The following is an 18,335-nucleotide window of genomic DNA, read 5'->3' on the forward strand; positions in this document are numbered from 1 at the left end:
TTTTCACCCTCTAAATCTAACAAGTAAATCTCAAGTAAATTTTTACTGATAAATACTGTCTTGTGATTTTTATCTTTACCAATATCGAATAAAATACAGAAGTTATATTATTTTTATTCATAAAAATCAATCTCGTTTGAGCATGTGTCAGCGAGAAGCATTCCACATGCTTCATCAAAATGGCGAACACATCAAGTGCACTTTTTCTTGGCGGCGAAAGAACGACTGGCCAGTCGATAAGAACTCAAAATGGTTAGATCAAACGGCAGAAATATGAAATAGACAATCTATTCCCCATCCCTGCAAAGTTTCATTCCCATACCCCTCCTAGTTACTGAGTTATAGGGCTTTGAATTTACCCCTTCGACCGGCTTCCTCGCCCTGTACATTTTTGTGTACATTGATACATGTAAATTCTAGAACATTCCGAAGTAAATGCAGGGTGGAAACGCTTTTACTTATTAGCCCTCATCTCATGGTTGTTGTGGAACATGTCATCTTTCATCGGCTAAACTTTAGAATCCCTGATTGGAAATGACGTAGTTTGATCGCATTCAACTATAAATCCATTGAACAGTGGTGCTTGGTTAGTCAACCGATGACCTTTTTTTGGGGTGTGATCGGGGATTGTAAACTCGTTCCTCTTTCAGTTCTCCTGACCAATCTGCCAATTTCTTTTCAGTTATGGCCGCAAGTTCAATTGCAAATATTGTGAAGAGTAGTCTTGGTCCAGTTGGCCTGGATAAGATGTTAGTCGACGATATCGGTGATGTGACAATCACGAACGACGGCGCCACCATACTGAAACAGTTGGAAGTGGAACATCCAGCGGCGAAGATCTTGGTCGAGTTGGCACAGCTTCAGGACGAGGAGGTTGGCGATGGAACCACATCAGTTGTAAGTTTGCTGAAAGGGCTTCATTGGAATGGAGGTTCTTTAAATAGCATCCCGCTAAGTTACTATTTATAGCTCACAAGGTCATTTGCATAAGATATTGATGACGCTTTAGTCACGTGACAGTCTGACAGACACCGACACTTATTTCTACGAATTTGAGCTTATCTTTGACCCTGCATTGTTTTTAGCATGAATGATACCATAGAGTCAGAGAGAGAAATATTCAGAACAATTATGTAGTATTTCCAACACTCGGACATGTGCCAGATTGAATCTAACTGCCCTAGTTAGAAAGCCTGAGTCCATTACGAAACCGCATGTTTGTCCGACATTGCCTATAATTCAGCGATGGGGAAATAGAGGGCAGCAGCTGCAGTGACATCATCTTTGCGGAATGCTATTCCTTAAATGTCCTTTTTGGATTCTTCTTCTCAATGTTCAGGGAGGTCTTACGTCTTACAATGGATGTACTCTGCTGTCGTCTGCCATTTGCCCCCGTCCCCATAATCACTTTGACATGTTTCTTTTCAATCTTTTCATCGTAATTTCAGGTGATCATTGCGGCCGAGTTGTTAAAGAATGCTGATGAATTAGTTCAGCAGAAGATTCACCCAACTTCAATCATAAGTGGTTATAGGTTGGCTTGCAAGTAAGTAGCCTGAGCAAAATCCTTGAAGCTGTCTTTCGTGACAATGTTTTTCCAGCAAAGTAAAACTGTTAATTCTAATAACTTTGCTTTAACGGAGATTTTGAAGACGCCCCATCCTGCAGGCCACAAAAACTAATGTAATATTGTTGCCGTTTCAGAGAGGCTTGCAAATACATTCAGGAGAGACTGATACTCAACGTCGAAGATCTTGGACGCGAGTGTATTGTGAACGCCGCCAAGACGAGTATGTCGAGTAAAATCATTGGGCCGCACGCCGACTTCTTCGCCAACATGGTCGTCGATGCGTGCATGGCGGTGAAGACGAGCGACGGGAAGGGAGGGCATCGCTACCCAATTAAGGCTGTGAACGTCCTGAAGGCGCACGGCAAGAGTTCAAAAGAGAGTATTATGGTGAATGGTTATGCGCTCAACTGTACCGTAGCTTCACAAGGTAAGAATCGGAACTTGGGATCCCAAATTTTTCATACAACTGGTGGGCTCAGTAGTTGAGCGAAGTTAAATCTGTGCCATCACTGGGGTGTATGTGATAAAACTTTGATCTTCTCTTCCTGTTGCCCAGTCAATGTGCCCCTCATGGTACCATTGCAATATTACATAGGATACATGAAAATGGCTAATTTACCTTTTGCTAGTTTTGAGTTCACAATCTCATTATTAGTCAGACCTTTAGCTAACAGCTGGTTTCAGTTGATCTTGGACAAATCTTTAAAAATGCTTTATTTCTTCCTGTTGCCCAGTCAATGTGCCCCTCATGGTACCATTGCAATATTACATAGGATACATGAAAATGGCTAATTTACCTTTTGCTAGTTTTGAGTTCACAATCTCATTATTAGTCAGACCTTTAGCTAACAACTGGTTTCAGTTGATCTTGGACAAATCTTTAAAATGTTTTAAATATTTCTTCCTATTGCCCAGTCAATGTGCCCCTCATGGTACCATTGCAATATTACATAGGATACATGAAAATGGCTGATTTACCTTTTGCTAGTTTTGAGTTCACAATCTCATAATTAGTCAGATCTTTAGCTAACAGATTTGATCTTCAGCATGTTCGTGATGTTGATATTTTCATCCTCGTGCCCAATCAATGTGCCCCTTTCATTTCCAGCCATGCCCAAGAGGATAACTAATGCGAAGATCGCATGCTTGGACTTCAGTCTCCAGAAAGCCAAGATGAAATTAGGAGTGCAGGTCATTGTCAGCGACCCATCTAAACTTGAGGCTATCAGAGCTAGGTGAGCACATCATATCAGTTTGCAACTCCCCAGCTCACCATTTTGATGTGATATTGTGGAATGAGAGCTGCCCTGCAATGATGATACTTCTTACTAGGACGGTCTGATTTTACATGACTGATCGAGTTACTCTGAGCAGATTTTGTGTTATTCTTTCACCTTTCCTCATAATGACACCACTGGTGATCACATGCTTGCCCCCATTTTGGAGGTAATCGTGTCCTGCGTCTTCCTCACACTGTGCATCTGTTCCGTCTGATTTAAACTGACTCCTTGCTTCCCCCACGAAATAATTCGGCACTTGACCGTACAGTCATGATATGACGACCGAAGTCGGGAACTAAAGCTATATTATCAGCTTTCAAATCGAAAACTTGTTGTGAACAAACAAAAGTATGTCATTCTGATTTGCAAACCTGTCAAGATGACTTGCGCTAGAATCAGTGTATTCTTTTTTCTAGGGAGTCCGATATCACCAAGGAACGAATCCAGAAAATCATAGCGACTGGAGCCAACGTTATCTTGACCACTGGAGGAATTGATGATCTCTGTCTGAAGTATTTCGTGGAGTCGGGCGCGATGGCTGTGCGGAGATGTCTGAAGGCGGATCTGAGGAGGGTTGCTAAGGCCAGCGGAGGTGGGTCTTTATCACTTAAAGTGGGGCAATAGGCAGGCGATTCGGGTCATATTGGTGGTCTACTGGTTACTGATATTTTTTTCCTGCTATGATGATATTTATAACTAGGACGGTCTGAAATACAATGACTGATATAGTTTCTCTGAGCAGGTTCCTCCCGAATCTTTCTAGCGTAGTGTTTTTTGAGAATGTTTAAAGAAACATTGTTGTTTATCAGTGAATGATGTGTTTCCAGATCAGGTTGTTTCCACGCTTGCCAACCTTGTACTTTATTTGTGAACATTATTTTTTCAGTTCAGGTTGTTTCCACGCTTGCCAGCCTTGTACTTTATTTGTGAACATTATTTTTTTCAGTTCAGGTTGTTTCCACGCTTGCCAAACTTGTACTTTATTTGTGAACATTATTTTTTCAGGTCAGGTTGTTTCCACGCTTGCCAACCTTGAGGGAGAGGAAGCATTTGACGCGACCATGTTGGGTCAGGCTGATGAGGTCGTGCAGGAGAGAATCTGTGATGACGAGCTATTGCTTATTAGAGGGTAGGTGATTCCCCTCATGGTACCATTGCAATATCATCTATGTAACATGAAAATGATTGATTTTGAGTTTATAATCCGATATTGTGATAAGTCAGATTTTCGCCAAGAGTTGCATGTATTATTTAGTTGGTTTTGGACTTGTTCTTATAAGCCACTTTTTTTCTTCCTGTTGCCCAGTCAATGTGCCCCTCATGGTACCATTGCAATATTACATAGGATACATGAAAATGGCTAATTTACCTTTTGCTAGTTTTGAATTCACAATCTCATGATTAGTCAGACCTTTAGCCAACAGCTGGTTTCAGTTGGTCTTGGACAAATCTTTAAAAATGCTTTATTTCTTCCTAATGCCCAGTCAATGTGCCCCTTATGGTACCATTGCAATATTACATAGGATACATGAAAATGGCTAATTTACCTTTTGCTACTTTTGAGTTCACAATCTCATGATTAGTCAGACCTTTAGCCAACAGCTGGTTTCAGTTGATCATGGACACAGTTTTAGACAAAGAAGCATGGGACCCTTTTAAATTTTATGCAAGCTTATAATATGTCACCTAGGAACTTCTTGTGACATGTTTCCTTGAATTTTTCCAGAACCAAGGCCCGTACCGCCTCTTCAATTATTCTGCGTGGAGCCAACGACTTCATGGTGGACGAGATGGAGCGTTCAATCCATGACGCCCTCTGTGTTGTGAAGCGGGTACTAGAGTCAAAGACGCTCGTCCCTGGAGGTGGAGCTGTGGAGGCCGCCCTCTCAATCTACTTAGAAAACTTTGCTACATCTCTGGTAAGTTGTATTATATTACCTCATCATCACCCTAGAGAATCAGTTCCTCAACTTGCAGAGGAGCAGATAGGCCTTCCAACTTGCCGAGTTGACCTGTCCGGGTTGGACTGCAACTGCAGAATGCTTGTATTTTCTGTGACTAAGTAACCCGATGGGCTTGTTTTTGCATGAACAGATTCACCAACCACCCAAAACAACACGTTGTGAAACTGCGAAGGACCAACTTGCTCTTGTTCTTTTTTTCAGAGTTCGAGAGAACAGCTTGCTATCGCTGAGTTTGCCAGAGCTCTGCTGGTTATCCCCAAACAACTGGCTGTGAACGCTGCCAAGGATTCGACCGATCTTGTCGCGAAACTACGAGCATATCACAACACATCGCAGATCAAACCAGGACATGAGGAGCTGAAATGGTGAGTGAAATCAGGAGCTTGACATGCATTTTTGAGAGGTACTTGTGAAATCCGCTTTTATTGAAAACACGCCCAATCCAATCTCGCCTGTCATGCATTGGGAAATCTGCTTTTAAATGTGGTGGTATTCTGACTAAGCTGGCTATTCATAGACAAGTAGATCGGCCTATGTGTTTGAAATGGGGATGTAGCTCAGTGGTAGAGCGCTCGCTTCGCATGCGAGAGGCCCCGGGTTCGATCCCCGGCATCTCCATAATTTTATTTTTTAACTTTATTTTTTTTTGCTTGTACATACTAGTTACACACCCTTTCTTGTTTTTTTTTACCATTTTAACCCCTTTTTACCAGTAACTGGTGCGGAACTTAGATCTAGAATGAATTTGGAAATCACAAAAAACTGATGTTTCTTTAATCTTTGTTAAAGACAATGATTGCATGGTAACAAAAAGTACCTGCATGCTCTGCCTGATAGTAATGAATTCCTATGCGTCTTATATCATACTTTGTATTTTTTAGGATTGGTCTTGATCTTTATGAAGGCTGCGTCCGTGACAACAAGAAAGCCGGCGTCCTAGAACCAGCCATCTCCAAAATCAAATCGCTGAAATTTGCCGCGGAGGCTGCCATCACCATCCTTAGAATCGACGACATGATCAAACTCGCCCCAGAGCAGAAAGAAGGCGGGAACAGTTATCAAGATGCTTTGAATTCTGGCCAGCTTGGCTAGAGTGCACTGCCACCTAGGAGACATAATGCTAACTAAATGTTAAACATCCAGACTGACTCAGTTTAGATTGGGTCTCTGTGTTTCAAGCCTGTTTTCTTTGTGTTTTTGACTTCCGGAACATAGACAGGCCTACCTGGGGTACTCATATCTTCAAATAACCTTCTTTCAGGCAGAAAAAATCCCTTTACTTGGTCTCATCATCAAAAAAATCTTGCACAAAGCATGACAAATCCTTTTTGGTCCAGAACGGAACACTTGTTGTGCTATTCAATTCAGAACCAAAATGATAGTGGTTAAAAATCTTCTGCTCATCGCTCAGACTTGAAATCTTTATCAGGTGGGCTTTGGGGAAATTTTAATTCTTTGTTCAGCTGTTTGGCTTTTCATTGTGATAATGATGATGAATACTCTAATTAAACTAAATAAATGTTCTGGAAAACCTGGAAGTTATAAATGTTCAAGTAATTTATAATACAGTACTTTCCATTTTCTGCCTACCTCTCCCTGGGAACATTAATATCCCTTTATTGGTGGCCAGGATGGTTTTTGGGATGTATGGATTAGTACTTGCTAAAAGGGTGATACAAAATGGGAATCCTGTCAAACGAAAATAAAGTGGGTCATTTGAATTAGCTTGCAACAGAAATCCTTGTTTCTTATCAATAGCCCTACAGCTGGTTTCGTTATAAATGTGCTTTTTGTAACAATTTTTTTGAAAAAAACATCACTTGAAATGTTCCGAACAACTTTATTAAATTAAAATATATTAGTGTGATAATTACTTTGTTTTGTTCTTTTTGGCAGTCCCGAACACACTGCTAATCCGGAGATTGAAGTGATGTGCGACATGATGCATTACAAAGTCTGTTTAACCTCGGTCAACCTGCCCACAAGTCCATGTGGCCAAACACAACGGTTAAGGACTGATTGTGGCTGTGGGTTGTCTCTGACTCCCACAGCTGCAGGACACAGGTACCGTACATACATGGTGATGGAAATGTACCACACATACATACATGAACATGTAGAGTTATCTGATCTGAAGAGTTTTGCCACTTTTGCAGCTTGCTTCAAAGACATTCAGCCAGTTTCTGCCCATCGAGGAAATCTCGATTTCATGGAAGAAATATGATTTCATTGTCTTGTCATCTTCCACCTAGTTCGGAACTTTAACAACGTTGACTTCTCATGTGTTTGCAATTCACTTTTGTTCATTCAGCTGTGAAGAAAATTCTGACATCTGTCACCTGCAGTGTTTTGCGTGAGGACAGTGTGTGCTTGCTTCATCTCCTGAAATGTGTTGGTGCTTCAGGTAGGTGAAACTACTTTAGTTGACTCCTCTTGAGCACTTCACCATGACACTATTACAACCTATTCTAAGAGGCCTTTGGCAAAGGATGTCAATACCGGCACTTCGAATAGAAAATGCAGTGTGCTTTGTTTTCGTCACAGCAGTCCTTGGTGCAGCATGTCTCAACCAAGGACTGCCAGGTGCTCGATGATACTGAGTCGGACAAGTGGTGATCCTTCAGATACGGACCAATTACTTCCTGATATTGATCCTGGCACTCAGCACTTGCACTAGTGATTCTGTTAGCTCCAGGGATGATAGTCCAACCATTAGTCATCCTGGCACCAGTGGTTTTCAAATACTCGCCTCTCAATATTTTTGTAAATGTATGTTTGAGTATCACAAACCTGAATCTCGGGATGACCTTTAGCGGGACTGGCAAGCAAACAGAATGTTGGTTTCTCACAGACACTGGCCTAAGAGGCCTGTAGACACCATCAGCTGGTGTTGATGCAGAGAGAAAATTCCTCATTATTATTCTCTGTTGGACACAAGGAGCTGCAAATTACTGGCTAAAAATATTCAACTGATCCTGACAATGCATATCATTCATTGGCCACAGAAAGCCTTAACAACAACATGGATATATTTTAAAATGTTTATTTCAAATAAGATGTCATATGTACAATAGATTCATTCTTCATATCTTATTTACAATAGAATTCGCAAAATCGTATAAGACAACACACAACATGTAAGGCACTAGTTTAAAATATTGCTGATCTCTTGATCTCCCAATGCACGCAACGCCCACCCACCTGGCTAAATGAACATGCAACATGCTTTTACCCGCCCAAGAATATTACCAACTAGTTAAATGCACTAATAAACTTTGAACACTTCAATTGGCCAAACTTCTAACATAGAATTACGTGAATAAAGAAATGCATGATTATTTTAGTGAACACATACGGATTGGCAGTCCTCATAATCCCTCATTTCAATATAAAATCAATGTTGTAAATTGTATGTGTAAAATGTTTGTGTATAGTTTTCTCAAAAATCCACTCGCTCGAAGCGGCTGTCTAAATGTCCAAGAAAACTTGTTGAGCCAGGGCCTGAAGAGACCTAATCCCATAGTATACAATTCATCCTTAGCTTTCACGGCCATGGCACTGTGCTGCAGATTGGCTTTGATGAACCTCATATCTTGATTGGTCCCAGCCGACAGAGCCCAAACAGCAGTTAGCATCTCTGCTTTGGAGAGAAGGCAAGAAGTCTCTACCACTGAGAGTTCAGTAGATAGACACCAGAGGCAAAAAAGTCAGCTTTGTATCACCATAACACAAGCTGTCACAATCGTCTCAAATTTTTCTTGCTCCGTTTTGTCGCTACACCGCCCATCTTTGTCCGATTCCCTTCGACGACCGAACAAGGTTTTGAGCCATGAAACGCCATGCGACACTTGATGCAGTAATCGTACAAACAGGTCTGTTTCGTGCAACGCCCTCTCTCTTGCACCTTGTGAACCTTGGCCGGGAAGACGCAGCGTGGACATTGGTCAAGATATTCCTCGTTCTTTAACTTTGAAGCCTCCTGGAATGAGAGAGGGGAGATTTAAGAACTGTGTTTTTTAAAATCTCCCATAGCAACCAACCATGGTATATTCCGGTCTGACGTGCGATCCCTTTGTTTTTAAAGAGTTCTAATAGCTCTAAGATTTCAAGTTCTAGCCCAAGTGGTATAGGCTATGGTGAACCCTTAATACATGTAAATGAATACTAATACCAACCTGCACATACTGTTCACCCCTGGTCAGAAGCTTGGTTGGTGAGATGGGCAGAGCAGTTGACAACTTCTCTTTATTCTGTAGGAACGAGTTGCATGAAAGGGCTGGCTTCTTCCGAGACGTTAGATCGGTCGATGCAGCTACTGATGCTGCTGCTCTCAGCTTCAGCTTCTGTAGGTTCTCCTAAAAGAGGAGGACATTCATGATTATTTTATTATCGAAAAACAACTGTAACAATGACAATTACTTAACATGGAGTACATGTCATAATTCTTAAAAAAACAGTGTTCTCCACAAGGGCATTTGTCAGGGCGTCCCATCCTACTTTGGAATCTTACCACTCCAAATGTACCTTGGAAGAGCCACCCTACCCCATGGTCTGGAGAGCTATGCAAAAGGAATCTCAAAGTCTAACTCAACTTTGAGTGATCTTATCTACGCAGTATGTTTTTAACTCTGTACAATGTTCTGGCAACTTTTAAACTCCAAACTGACCACTGATCTTTTCCAGTTCCACAGTGCTCTGCATGCAACAATTAAACACATACCTTGCCCAAGAACAGAGCCTTGTCCCTAGATTTCGTCTTATCATCTTTTAGTCGCTGCCTCGTCCGCGTGTCCTCTAGACACACCCTCTTCCACGTCCTACTGACAGAACAGACGCACTTTAAGTCCTTCACGTCCAGCTTACTGAAGATGAGACGCAAACATGGCCACGCTCCCTTGTTGTGAAGTGCCGAAACGATATCAACAGCTTCGATGCCAATTTTCCGTCCGATCATGGCGTCTCGGAATGTTTGATATGAAGGCGAATGCTTTTCTAAGGCTTCTTCGAATGTGAGTTGTTTCACTTCAGCAGATATTGGAAACGGGGGTAGCGGAATGTAGGGCATTGGAGGGACGAGCGCAATGTCTTTGTTACTGGCGCAAGACAGATTCTGAGTGTTTTCCATCACGGAGGACGCAGTGCTGTTGAAAGTCTGGTAGCCTGAGTCATTGTGGCTCACAACAGACAAGTCCATGCAGGTTGAGAGAATCGAATTATTGCTTAGAGATCGGTCAGACTGGACTGAAATATTTGTAAAGTCTGCTTCGCCTTTGGTGGGGACCTGACAGTGACAGTAACATGGCGCATCACTCTCGTCTCGAAGCGAATCCTTGTGTAGTTGAGTAACCGAGGCAACTGGGAGGCGTTTTCTACTCCAGGGAGGAGACGATAGAGGTTTCTTGAATTCAAACGACGACGAAATCACATCTGGGGCTGGTAAACTAGTGTCACTTTCATTCATGTCCTGTGTTGTCGCGTTTTCAACTGGCTTCATCGTTTCGTTACTTTGGAGAGAACTATCACTATCAGGTTTATTTTCACACTTTTTCAGTTCGTCCTCTCCCTCGATGATGACGAAGCTGTCCAAGTCAAAAGCTGGAACACCAGGAACTCTAAAAGAGGTGTCTGTTTTATGATTTTCTTCTCCACTTGGCGTACAAACGGAATTGTCGCTAACGAATGTTTCGAGGACAGGGAGACTGGGTGTTCGTAAAAGGCAGCCGTCAACTTCATCAAACGATGGTAACTCCAGTGGGAGGCTGCGTCGCGAGTGGGGCGTACTGGTACTGAGGGACCGGCCGTCGTGTGGTCCGACATAGATGTGAGGTCTTGTAAGGCATGTTGTCTGACGTCTCCCGTCACGCTGGTCGAGTTCGGAAATCGGGGAGAGCATGATGAAAGACGGCAGGGTCTCTTCATTTTGACGTTCAACTTTTTCTCGGTCCTTTGCCATTTTTCAATTCTGAAAGTGAAAAAACATGTTCAGGCCTACAACATGTACTGTAAGAAACAATGTCAATGAGTCAATCCAACCCAATGGCGACAAAAAGAAATTGGAAAAGACATGCATTTTTCTAATCTAGGCCCCCTTATCTACTCTCTAACTAAGCTCGAGGCAAAAAATCAAATTCATTCGAAAATCAAATCAATATTCAATTCAAATGGAAACATCACAACAAAAACGCCTTCTTAAACTACAAAAATCTTTACATTAGTTTAGTCAAAATAAGCGTACCGAATTGCTGAAATCTTCAAATGAGTCAACATCCAAATTCATGGAAATTTCCTCTGTTCTGGGCCCAGAAGATTTGTATACAAAATGTACATGGATTCCCTGTGTATTTTTGGAGGGCTTTCAGAGTTGTGGGCTTTCAACAAAGTGACTGAAAAAACTCCTAAATATGGTGCGATTGCAAAAATAACGGCTCTGATATTTAGATACTTACTAGTTCTATCAAACTGGATCAATAAAAACAAAATTTGAGCAACCGAAAGTGACTTTGCGTAAAATTATTCGATGAGATTTTAAAATTTGGCTCCACTCTGGCAAGCTTTGTTGTTTAAAACTTCCCTCCCAAGCCGACCAATCAGCGACCACTATTTACTCGTGTTGCATCTAAAAAATGGAATTTAACTCTGAAACGTTTAATTTTAGATTCACCAAAAATCCATTAATGGATAAGTATGATGTAAAAATTTAAGATAAAGAAGATCTTATTAATCTATCCATACTGTTTTGAACGTCTTATTTACATCCAAGCTTAAATGTGGATATTTTGTAGTCTGTATGCCGTATTGTTTACGACCAAGGAGGATACCGCGGTGACGTCACGGCTTTTCCAAGATGGCGCTGCATATTGTAAACAAACTCGATCCACGGCCAAGGGAAAATCAAGTCATCAAAAAAGTTAGATTTTTCGCATCAAATCAGAGTTATTAGTACTTTTCTGCTATGAAATAAGTCTTCAGACAATAAGCTATCATTTGAATAATGAAAAGTGCTGTTTTGATGGGGAAAAATAGGGTTTTTTAAACCAAATAGCGGGGCACCGATCTTCCAAAATTAGCGATGGTTTAAAACAGTCTCCCAGATATGGGGCAATCTCTTCATTATCATAATGGGATTTGGAGGCATGTTTACAGATTTTATAAGTTCGAGACCTGCAGGACCTAAAACTCGCATAGATCCCCATAGATCCCCTCTATTTGTCGAGTTAGCGCCCCTGTAAGATCATGCATTTTCGGACACTAGAACGAAATCTTCCTGCGGATATCGCGGTTTCGGTGATGATTTAAGGAGAAATTGACTGTTCTTAGAGTTGTATGGGACAGAAATGAGTTCATACTTCATGAATACATGAATATATTATGATATGGGCGGGCTTCTAAGTCAAAACAATAACAAACTCAACTGCATCTCTACTGTATATTGCGTAGTGCATTGCCTAGTGTATTTCGTAGTGTATTTTAGCGGAGACATTATTTCCGCACTTTGGCCACGCCAAACGTCTTTTTTATTCGTGGAAGTTGATCTGCTCTGTAAATATTATTTTACACAGGAAGAATCCATACTAGGTATTGCAATATTTCATGTCTTTTGGTGTTTTTGTGTACAGGAGCGCACCAGACAGTGTGACGTGGAGATGTGTTCAGTGCTGCTGCTGTCAGTAGACTGAATCTGATTGGCCATAGCGATCAGTAATATGGGTCGGGATCACGTGATGTGACGTCACCGCGGTATCCTCCTTGGTTTACGACTTCAAGTTCTGTATTTTAGAAGAAGCCGTATTAAAAATGGTGGCAAATTTAAAGAAATCTCTTGATTCCTTCATAATTTTGCAATAATTCTGCTGCTTTATTTAGTTCATATAATGGCGACGATAAACAGACACTATGCCAAAGGTACAAAGATAAAGTAGACAAAGTTCTAGGGCAAAATCTGTTCTCAGAAACACGTTTGAAGGCAAAATGTGCATATACTTTTGTTAAAAAATGAATTGGTTGTTTTATTGCAGTTTAGTAAACTGAAGTAAAAAAAATCCAAAACAGCCGTTTGTCAAACCTATCATTTATTGGTCCTTTTTGAAGTAAATGTAGCTTGACAATTTACGCCCTTGGCTAGACGCTACTGTACCTTGAGTGATAGCTCCGATCGAACTGGTTTTCATTGATTGATGTCACTATCAGTGATGATCGACTCTGATTGCCCCCCCCCCCCCGGCACAGTGGATCCAACTGTCTCTGTAATGAAATAAACTGGTACAGTGGTTGTTGTGTGCTAACAATAAACATACCTTTCCAGTGAATGTTTTTGAAGAACTACAAAACTTGGAGCTGAGAGCCATACAGCTTGAACAGACAAGAAAAGAAGACACTAGACATGACCAGAAATTGAGGGACCTGAAGGGAAAGCTGGAGAAACTGACGGCAAAGAGAGATGACCTGAGGAGGCAGCTCAAGGGAGGCCCAAAAGAGGTAATATGATATACATGACAACTGAGACCACTGTCTATTTTTTTGAATCTGGAGAAAAACCATCACTCAAAAAATTGTATTATGGAATTGTACATTTAAATTTGAGGCCAATAGGTTAAAGGGGCACACCGTGGCATAGGCCTTTAAAATGTGCTGTATTGACACCTCGACCTAAAGTTTCTTCGATAAACTATTCGACAGGCTATGACATGTTTGCAGCTTTGAGTATTTTGTTACAGGTAGTCGCTGAAGCACTGACGACTGGCAGGAAGATGTCTGCAGATGAGAGATCGAACCTAGAGGCAACACTACAAGATGCTGAGTTGAAGAGGGTGCAAGAATTGCAATCACTTTATCGACTCACAGGTAGGTTTAAAGGGGCACCGAGAAAACGTTGAAAAAGAAGAAGAAATCAAAGTAGTTTTGAAATTCCTCCTCCTTTTTATTTCCATTTTAGGAACCTCAACCGACCTGGTCGAAAAAAACGTCTTGCGTTGGAGATTCGACACCTCCTACAAAGGAGAGTTCTTCGAGCCGTATTACGTCGAAATCAAGGTTGACCCAAACGTTCCTTCGTCTGCGCTGCATCACACCTTGCCTCTGTTTATCCCACTGGACGAACTGATGGAGCACCACCTATATCACGATGTGAAAGGATTTGTGGAAGCGGTGCATCAGTATCTCATCCCGTTTGTGATGCGGCGGGAGGAAGTTCTAAAGATGGAGGTATGTAATTCAACTTCCATCCGTAAAATAAACTTCGGTGTTAGTTTTGATTACAACTTAAAATACAACATCGACTTGAGGTGAAGGTATATTGCGATTCCTTCCTTTAACTTCTTATTACATGTATTATCATTCTGCAATTGAAATTTTTGGGATGCACCGTAGGCAGTCTGCCCGCTTTCGGAAACAATGTTGGCTGTCCTAAAGAGTTCTACCACAGAGCCCCAGAGCTTTGAGGTCAGGATGGTGCCCTTCGGCTAGTAATCCTCCCAATTCTTCAGCACATTCTTCATTTGACCTTCAAGTTAGATTGTGCTGCGCTGGTGTAACAGTTTAAAATGTCCTAGGATGGAGTGTCTTGTTAACAAGCAATTCTATCATGCAGTGTCAGTCTTTGAGTTATTAATGGTCATGATCTCTCAATGACTTTATATCTTAATGCGTTATAATTCACATGCAGACCACACACTTCAAATTTGGCTTTCTACTTTTCAGAGAAAATTTGACGACAACATCGATACAGATATCAGCGTCAGTGGCAGTTACGATTGCATAAGTTTCACCTTGGTTGACGTCAAGTACTTCGAAGAGCCCCTCGACATCCGGTTGGTTTATGACGATTTGAAAGATCATGCGCCCTCAAGGATTTCGATATCTCCTCCAGGTACGGTCTACCATCCCCATTGTCTTTAGTGCTGACCAGGTTGGCATCTTGAAGGCTGCTTCCTGCAACTCCCCATTGATTTTCATCAGCCCACTCACTTCCAGTGTTCTCCAACTTTTCCCAGTTCGACTCTGTCGGGATGCACACCAAAAGCATGACCTTTGCACGTGTATCACCTTTTATTTCGAAAAGAAGTTTGCTCTAGCAAGTCTGAAACAAAATATTGACTGCAAATCTTGAGCTATGGACAAAAACACTACTGTAGATTTTGAATCAGTGGTAGAATGTATTGACTTGGTGGTAAGGCTCAATGGTATGAACCTTGACTTGGCAGAAGGTAGGCAACAAATGGGAGTTTGACTTGGAGAGCACTGCTCCAAAACTCCTGAGCTCCCTCCTGCCTCAGATAAGCTGCTCTGCTGAACCGTGGTCTTGGTCCAAAGACCTGTTAGTGAGAGGACTCAAAACTCATACATAAGTAGTGTTAGGCTAACCTATAGAAGCAAGAGTGTCGACCTTTATTGTTTTCCTTTTGTATTTCAGAAGGATCTGAGGTGACTTCGAGCGGCCGGCAGGTGATAGCTCAGTATACCGATCTACTCTCTCGTCGACCACTGTCGGAGGCGGTCGAGTCAATCATTACAGGACGAATGGACTTATCTGGTAGCTCACCACCGAAGAACTGAGGTCGTCTTCTGAGACTCATCTGCAAATTCACTGATGACTGAAAAACAGTATTTTTCAGTTGTGACAGCTGTCTTTAGTGTTGAAAGAGACTTATCTGCACATTGTCATTTAAGGAGAATGGACTCATCTGCAAATTCACCACTGTAGAGCTGAGGTGGTCCTCAGTTGTGAAAGTTGTCTTTAGTTGAGAAATAGACGTGTCTGTGAATTCACCACTGAAGCGCTGAGGTGGTCTTCAGTTGTGAAAGCAGTCTTTGGTGGGGAAATGGACCTATGTGCAAATTCACCACTGAAGAACTGAGCAGTAATTCTGTTGTGGAAGTTGTTTTTAGTTGAGAAATGGACTTGTAGGCAAATTCACCACTGAACAACTGACGTCGTCTTCAGTTGAGAAAGGTCATTTTAGGAGAAGAGACTTATTTGGAAATTCACCACTGTATGACTGAGGTGGTCTTCAGTCCTTCTGTCAAGATATCCTCTCCTGCCAGTAGGCCCTTGGGTTGTGCTAGTCAAAATGTCCTCCGGTTGTGACAGTCAATACGTCCCCTAGAAGTGATCTTGCTTTTAGAGTTTGCTCAACACCTTAGATTGTGAGAGTGGGGACATCCAGTCTTGCCAACCCAGGGATGTTTTGGCTGGAGGACGTTTTGATTAGACAGCCACAACTCGACTAAAGCATGTAGTTCTTGTAACAGCTTGTTCTGTTACCTGTCATGCCAATCCAATGCCAAGGTTCCTTTAATGATATCCATTATTCAATAATATGAATCCATGCTACATCCTTTTCCTGTCCTTCTTGGAGAGTAATGAACCTGTGCCAATATCAAGACCCATCTCTCGTTGGTTGAGCTTCTATCTCACTGTGTTCTTAAAGACGAGCTCAAATACCTTGGACAACATCATGACCCCTCTGACATTCGGAGAGCTTCTATCTGACTGCGGTCTCAAAGACGGATCCCACCCAACCAAAGGTAAGACTTAGAGGAGCCCATGCATCTGGGGACACATAAGGACTATTCTGTCTGACTGTGCTCTTGAAGACAGTCACAGCCTGGCCACTGAGACCGTCCAAATACCTTGGATAACATCAGGACCCTTATGTCTTTGGTGGAGCTTTGAAGACAGGCACAACCTGACCAAGGACAGCACATGTAGCTGTGACAACATCATCCCAATGTGCTCTTGAAGACAGCCCAACGTACCTGGGTCAACGTTGCGGGACCCTTCTGTCCTTGGTAGAGCCTCTATCTCACTGTGCTCTTGAAGACAGCAGTAGTCTTCTGCCTTTGGTGGAGCTTCTATCTCACTGTGCTCTTGAAGACAGGCACAACCTGGCCACGGAGACCGTTTAAATACCTTGGATAACATCAGGACCCTTATGTCTTTAGTGGAGCTTTGAAGACAGGCACAACCTGACCACGGACAGCTCATGTACCTGTGACAAAATCATCCGAATGTACTCTTAAAGACAGCCCAAAGTACCTGGGTCAACATTGCAGGACCCTTCTGTCCTTGGTAGAGCCTCTGTCTCACTGTGCTCTTGAAGACAGGCACAACCTGGCCACGGAGACCGTTTAAATACCTTGGATAACATCAGGACCCTTATGTCTTTGGTGGAGCTTTGAAGACAGGCACAACCTGACCACGGACAGCTCATGTACCTGTGACAAAATCATCCGAATGTACTCTTGAAGACAGAGCAAAGTACCTGGGTCAACGTTGCAGGACCCTTCTGTCTTTGGTGGAGCCTCTGTCTCACTGTGATCTTGAAGACAGGCACAACCTGACCACTGAGACCGTTCAAATACCTTGGATAACATCAGGGCCCTTATGTCTTTGGTGGAGCTATGAAGACCGGCACAACCTGACCACGGAGACAGCTCATGTACCTGGGACAACATCATCCGAATGTACACTTGAAGACAGCCCAAAGTACCTGGGTCAACATTGCAGGACCCTTCTGCTATTGGTGGAGCTTCTATCTCACTATGCTCTTGAAGACAGCAGGTGTCTTCTGCCTTTGGAAGAGCCTCCATCTCACTGTGAACTTGAAGACAGTAGGGGTCTTCTGCCTTTGGTGGAGCTTCCATCTCACTGTGCTCTTGAAGACAGGCACAACCTAGCCACTGAGACCGTTCAAATACATTTTGAAAACATCAGGACCCTTACGTCTTTGGTGGAGCTTTGAAGACAGGCACAACCTGACCAAGGACAGCTCATGTAGCTGGGACAACATCATCCCAATGTACTCTTGAAGACAGCCAAAAGTACCTGGGTTAACGTTGCAGGACCCTTCTGTCCTTGGTAGAGCCTCTGTCTCAATGTGCTCTTGAAGACAGGCACAACCTCGCCACTAAGACCGTTCAAATACCTTGGATAACATAGGATCCTCATGTCTGGTGGAGCTTTGAAGACAGGCATAACCTGACCAAGGACAGCAGATGTACCTGGCACATCATCATCCGAATGTACTCTTGAAGACGGCCCAAAGTACCTGGGTCAACGTTGCAGAACCCTTCGGTCCTTGGTGGAGCTTTGAAGACAGGCACAACCTGACCACGGAGACAGCTCATGTAGCTGAGACAACATCATCCCAATGTACTCTTGAAGACAGAGCAAAGTACCTGGGTCAACGTTGCAGGACTCTTCTGTCCTTGGTAGAGCCTCTGTCTCACTGTGCTTTTAAAGACAGCAGGAGGTAGAAGGTAAGATAAATGAGAAAGTCATAACAAGACTGAGTTGGCCTTGGCAGCTTCGCCGTCTTGCCGGCACAGTGAGCGTATTGAGATAGTCACAACCAGACTAAATCGATCGGTCATTGCAGCTCCACCGTCTTGCCGACACGGTAAGAGATGATGCGAGACAGTCAGAACCACAAGCCGAATGGGACCTGGCTGCACTGCCGTCTTCCCCACACGATGTGAGAGCCGATGTGACTGCATCACCAACATCACCGTATCGCGACTATA

At 42.7% G+C, this 18,335-nt stretch overlaps 3 protein-coding genes and 1 non-coding gene across 4 annotated transcripts; 3 read left to right on the forward strand and 1 right to left on the reverse strand.

Annotated features, from left to right (window-relative positions):
• The first annotated feature begins 178 nt into the window (after positions 1-178).
• Positions 179-6,684, forward strand: LOC135503158 (T-complex protein 1 subunit alpha-like). The gene is made up of 10 exons (XM_064796552.1): positions 179-252; positions 683-897; positions 1,449-1,546; positions 1,705-1,997; positions 2,679-2,805; positions 3,267-3,442; positions 3,856-3,979; positions 4,577-4,769; positions 5,016-5,179; positions 5,696-6,684. Exons 1-10 carry the CDS (start codon positions 180-182, stop codon positions 5,904-5,906), a joined length of 1,674 nt encoding a protein of 557 aa, XP_064652622.1. The 5' UTR covers position 179; the 3' UTR covers positions 5,907-6,684.
• Positions 5,361-5,432, forward strand: Trnaa-cgc (transfer RNA alanine (anticodon CGC)). The gene has a single exon. It is a non-coding gene; the product is annotated as a tRNA-Ala (tRNA).
• Positions 6,685-7,924: 1,240 nt separating the features above from the next.
• Positions 7,925-11,497, reverse strand: LOC135502933 (F-box only protein 43-like). The gene is made up of 4 exons (XM_064796145.1): positions 11,261-11,497; positions 9,535-10,776; positions 8,990-9,169; positions 7,925-8,793 (listed from the first exon to the last, which is right to left on the reverse strand). The coding sequence occupies exons 2-4, from the start codon at positions 10,765-10,767 to the stop codon at positions 8,551-8,553; spliced, it is 1,656 nt and encodes a 551-aa protein (XP_064652215.1). The 5' UTR covers positions 10,768-10,776; positions 11,261-11,497; the 3' UTR covers positions 7,925-8,550.
• A 1,105-nt stretch (positions 11,498-12,602) lies between these two features.
• LOC135503360 (centromere protein O-like) lies at positions 12,603-16,143 on the forward strand. The gene is made up of 6 exons (XM_064796913.1): positions 12,603-12,716; positions 13,117-13,289; positions 13,529-13,655; positions 13,747-14,015; positions 14,511-14,679; positions 15,223-16,143. Exons 1-6 carry the CDS (start codon positions 12,686-12,688, stop codon positions 15,363-15,365), a joined length of 912 nt encoding a protein of 303 aa, XP_064652983.1. The 5' UTR covers positions 12,603-12,685; the 3' UTR covers positions 15,366-16,143.
• The last annotated feature ends 2,192 nt before the right edge of the window (positions 16,144-18,335 follow it).

This window comes from Lineus longissimus, chromosome 19 (assembly GCF_910592395.1).
Source record: "Lineus longissimus chromosome 19, tnLinLong1.2, whole genome shotgun sequence".
NCBI lineage: Eukaryota > Metazoa > Nemertea > Pilidiophora > Heteronemertea > Lineidae > Lineus > Lineus longissimus.

What these genes read in the sequence shown, in the direction of transcription:
- LOC135502933 (XM_064796145.1), bottom strand. Translation starts at nt 10,767, where the DNA reads ATGGCAAAGGACCGAGAAAAAGTTGAACGTCAAAATGAAGAGACCCTG. An exon ending in AGGCTCTGTTCTTGGGCAAG is followed by an intron (nt 9,170 to 9,534) that starts GTATGTGTTTAA and finishes CTCCTCTTTTAG; the next exon opens with GAGAACCTACAGAAGCTGAA. An exon ending in GGGGTGAACAGTATGTGCAG is followed by an intron (nt 8,794 to 8,989) that starts GTTGGTATTAGT and finishes CTCTCATTCCAG; the next exon opens with GAGGCTTCAAAGTTAAAGAA.
- LOC135503360 (XM_064796913.1), top strand. Translation starts at nt 12,686, where the DNA reads ATGGCGACGATAAACAGACACTATGCCAAAG. An exon ending in ATCACTTTATCGACTCACAG is followed by an intron (nt 13,656 to 13,746) that starts GTAGGTTTAAAG and finishes TTTCCATTTTAG; the next exon opens with GAACCTCAACCGACCTGGTC. An exon ending in AGGAAGTTCTAAAGATGGAG is followed by an intron (nt 14,016 to 14,510) that starts GTATGTAATTCA and finishes TCTACTTTTCAG; the next exon opens with AGAAAATTTGACGACAACAT.
- LOC135503158 (XM_064796552.1), top strand. Translation starts at nt 180, where the DNA reads ATGGCGAACACATCAAGTGCACTTTTTCTTGGCGGCGAAAGAACGACT. An exon ending in GGTTATAGGTTGGCTTGCAA is followed by an intron (nt 1,547 to 1,704) that starts GTAAGTAGCCTG and finishes TTGCCGTTTCAG; the next exon opens with AGAGGCTTGCAAATACATTC. An exon ending in GGACATGAGGAGCTGAAATG is followed by an intron (nt 5,180 to 5,695) that starts GTGAGTGAAATC and finishes TGTATTTTTTAG; the next exon opens with GATTGGTCTTGATCTTTATG.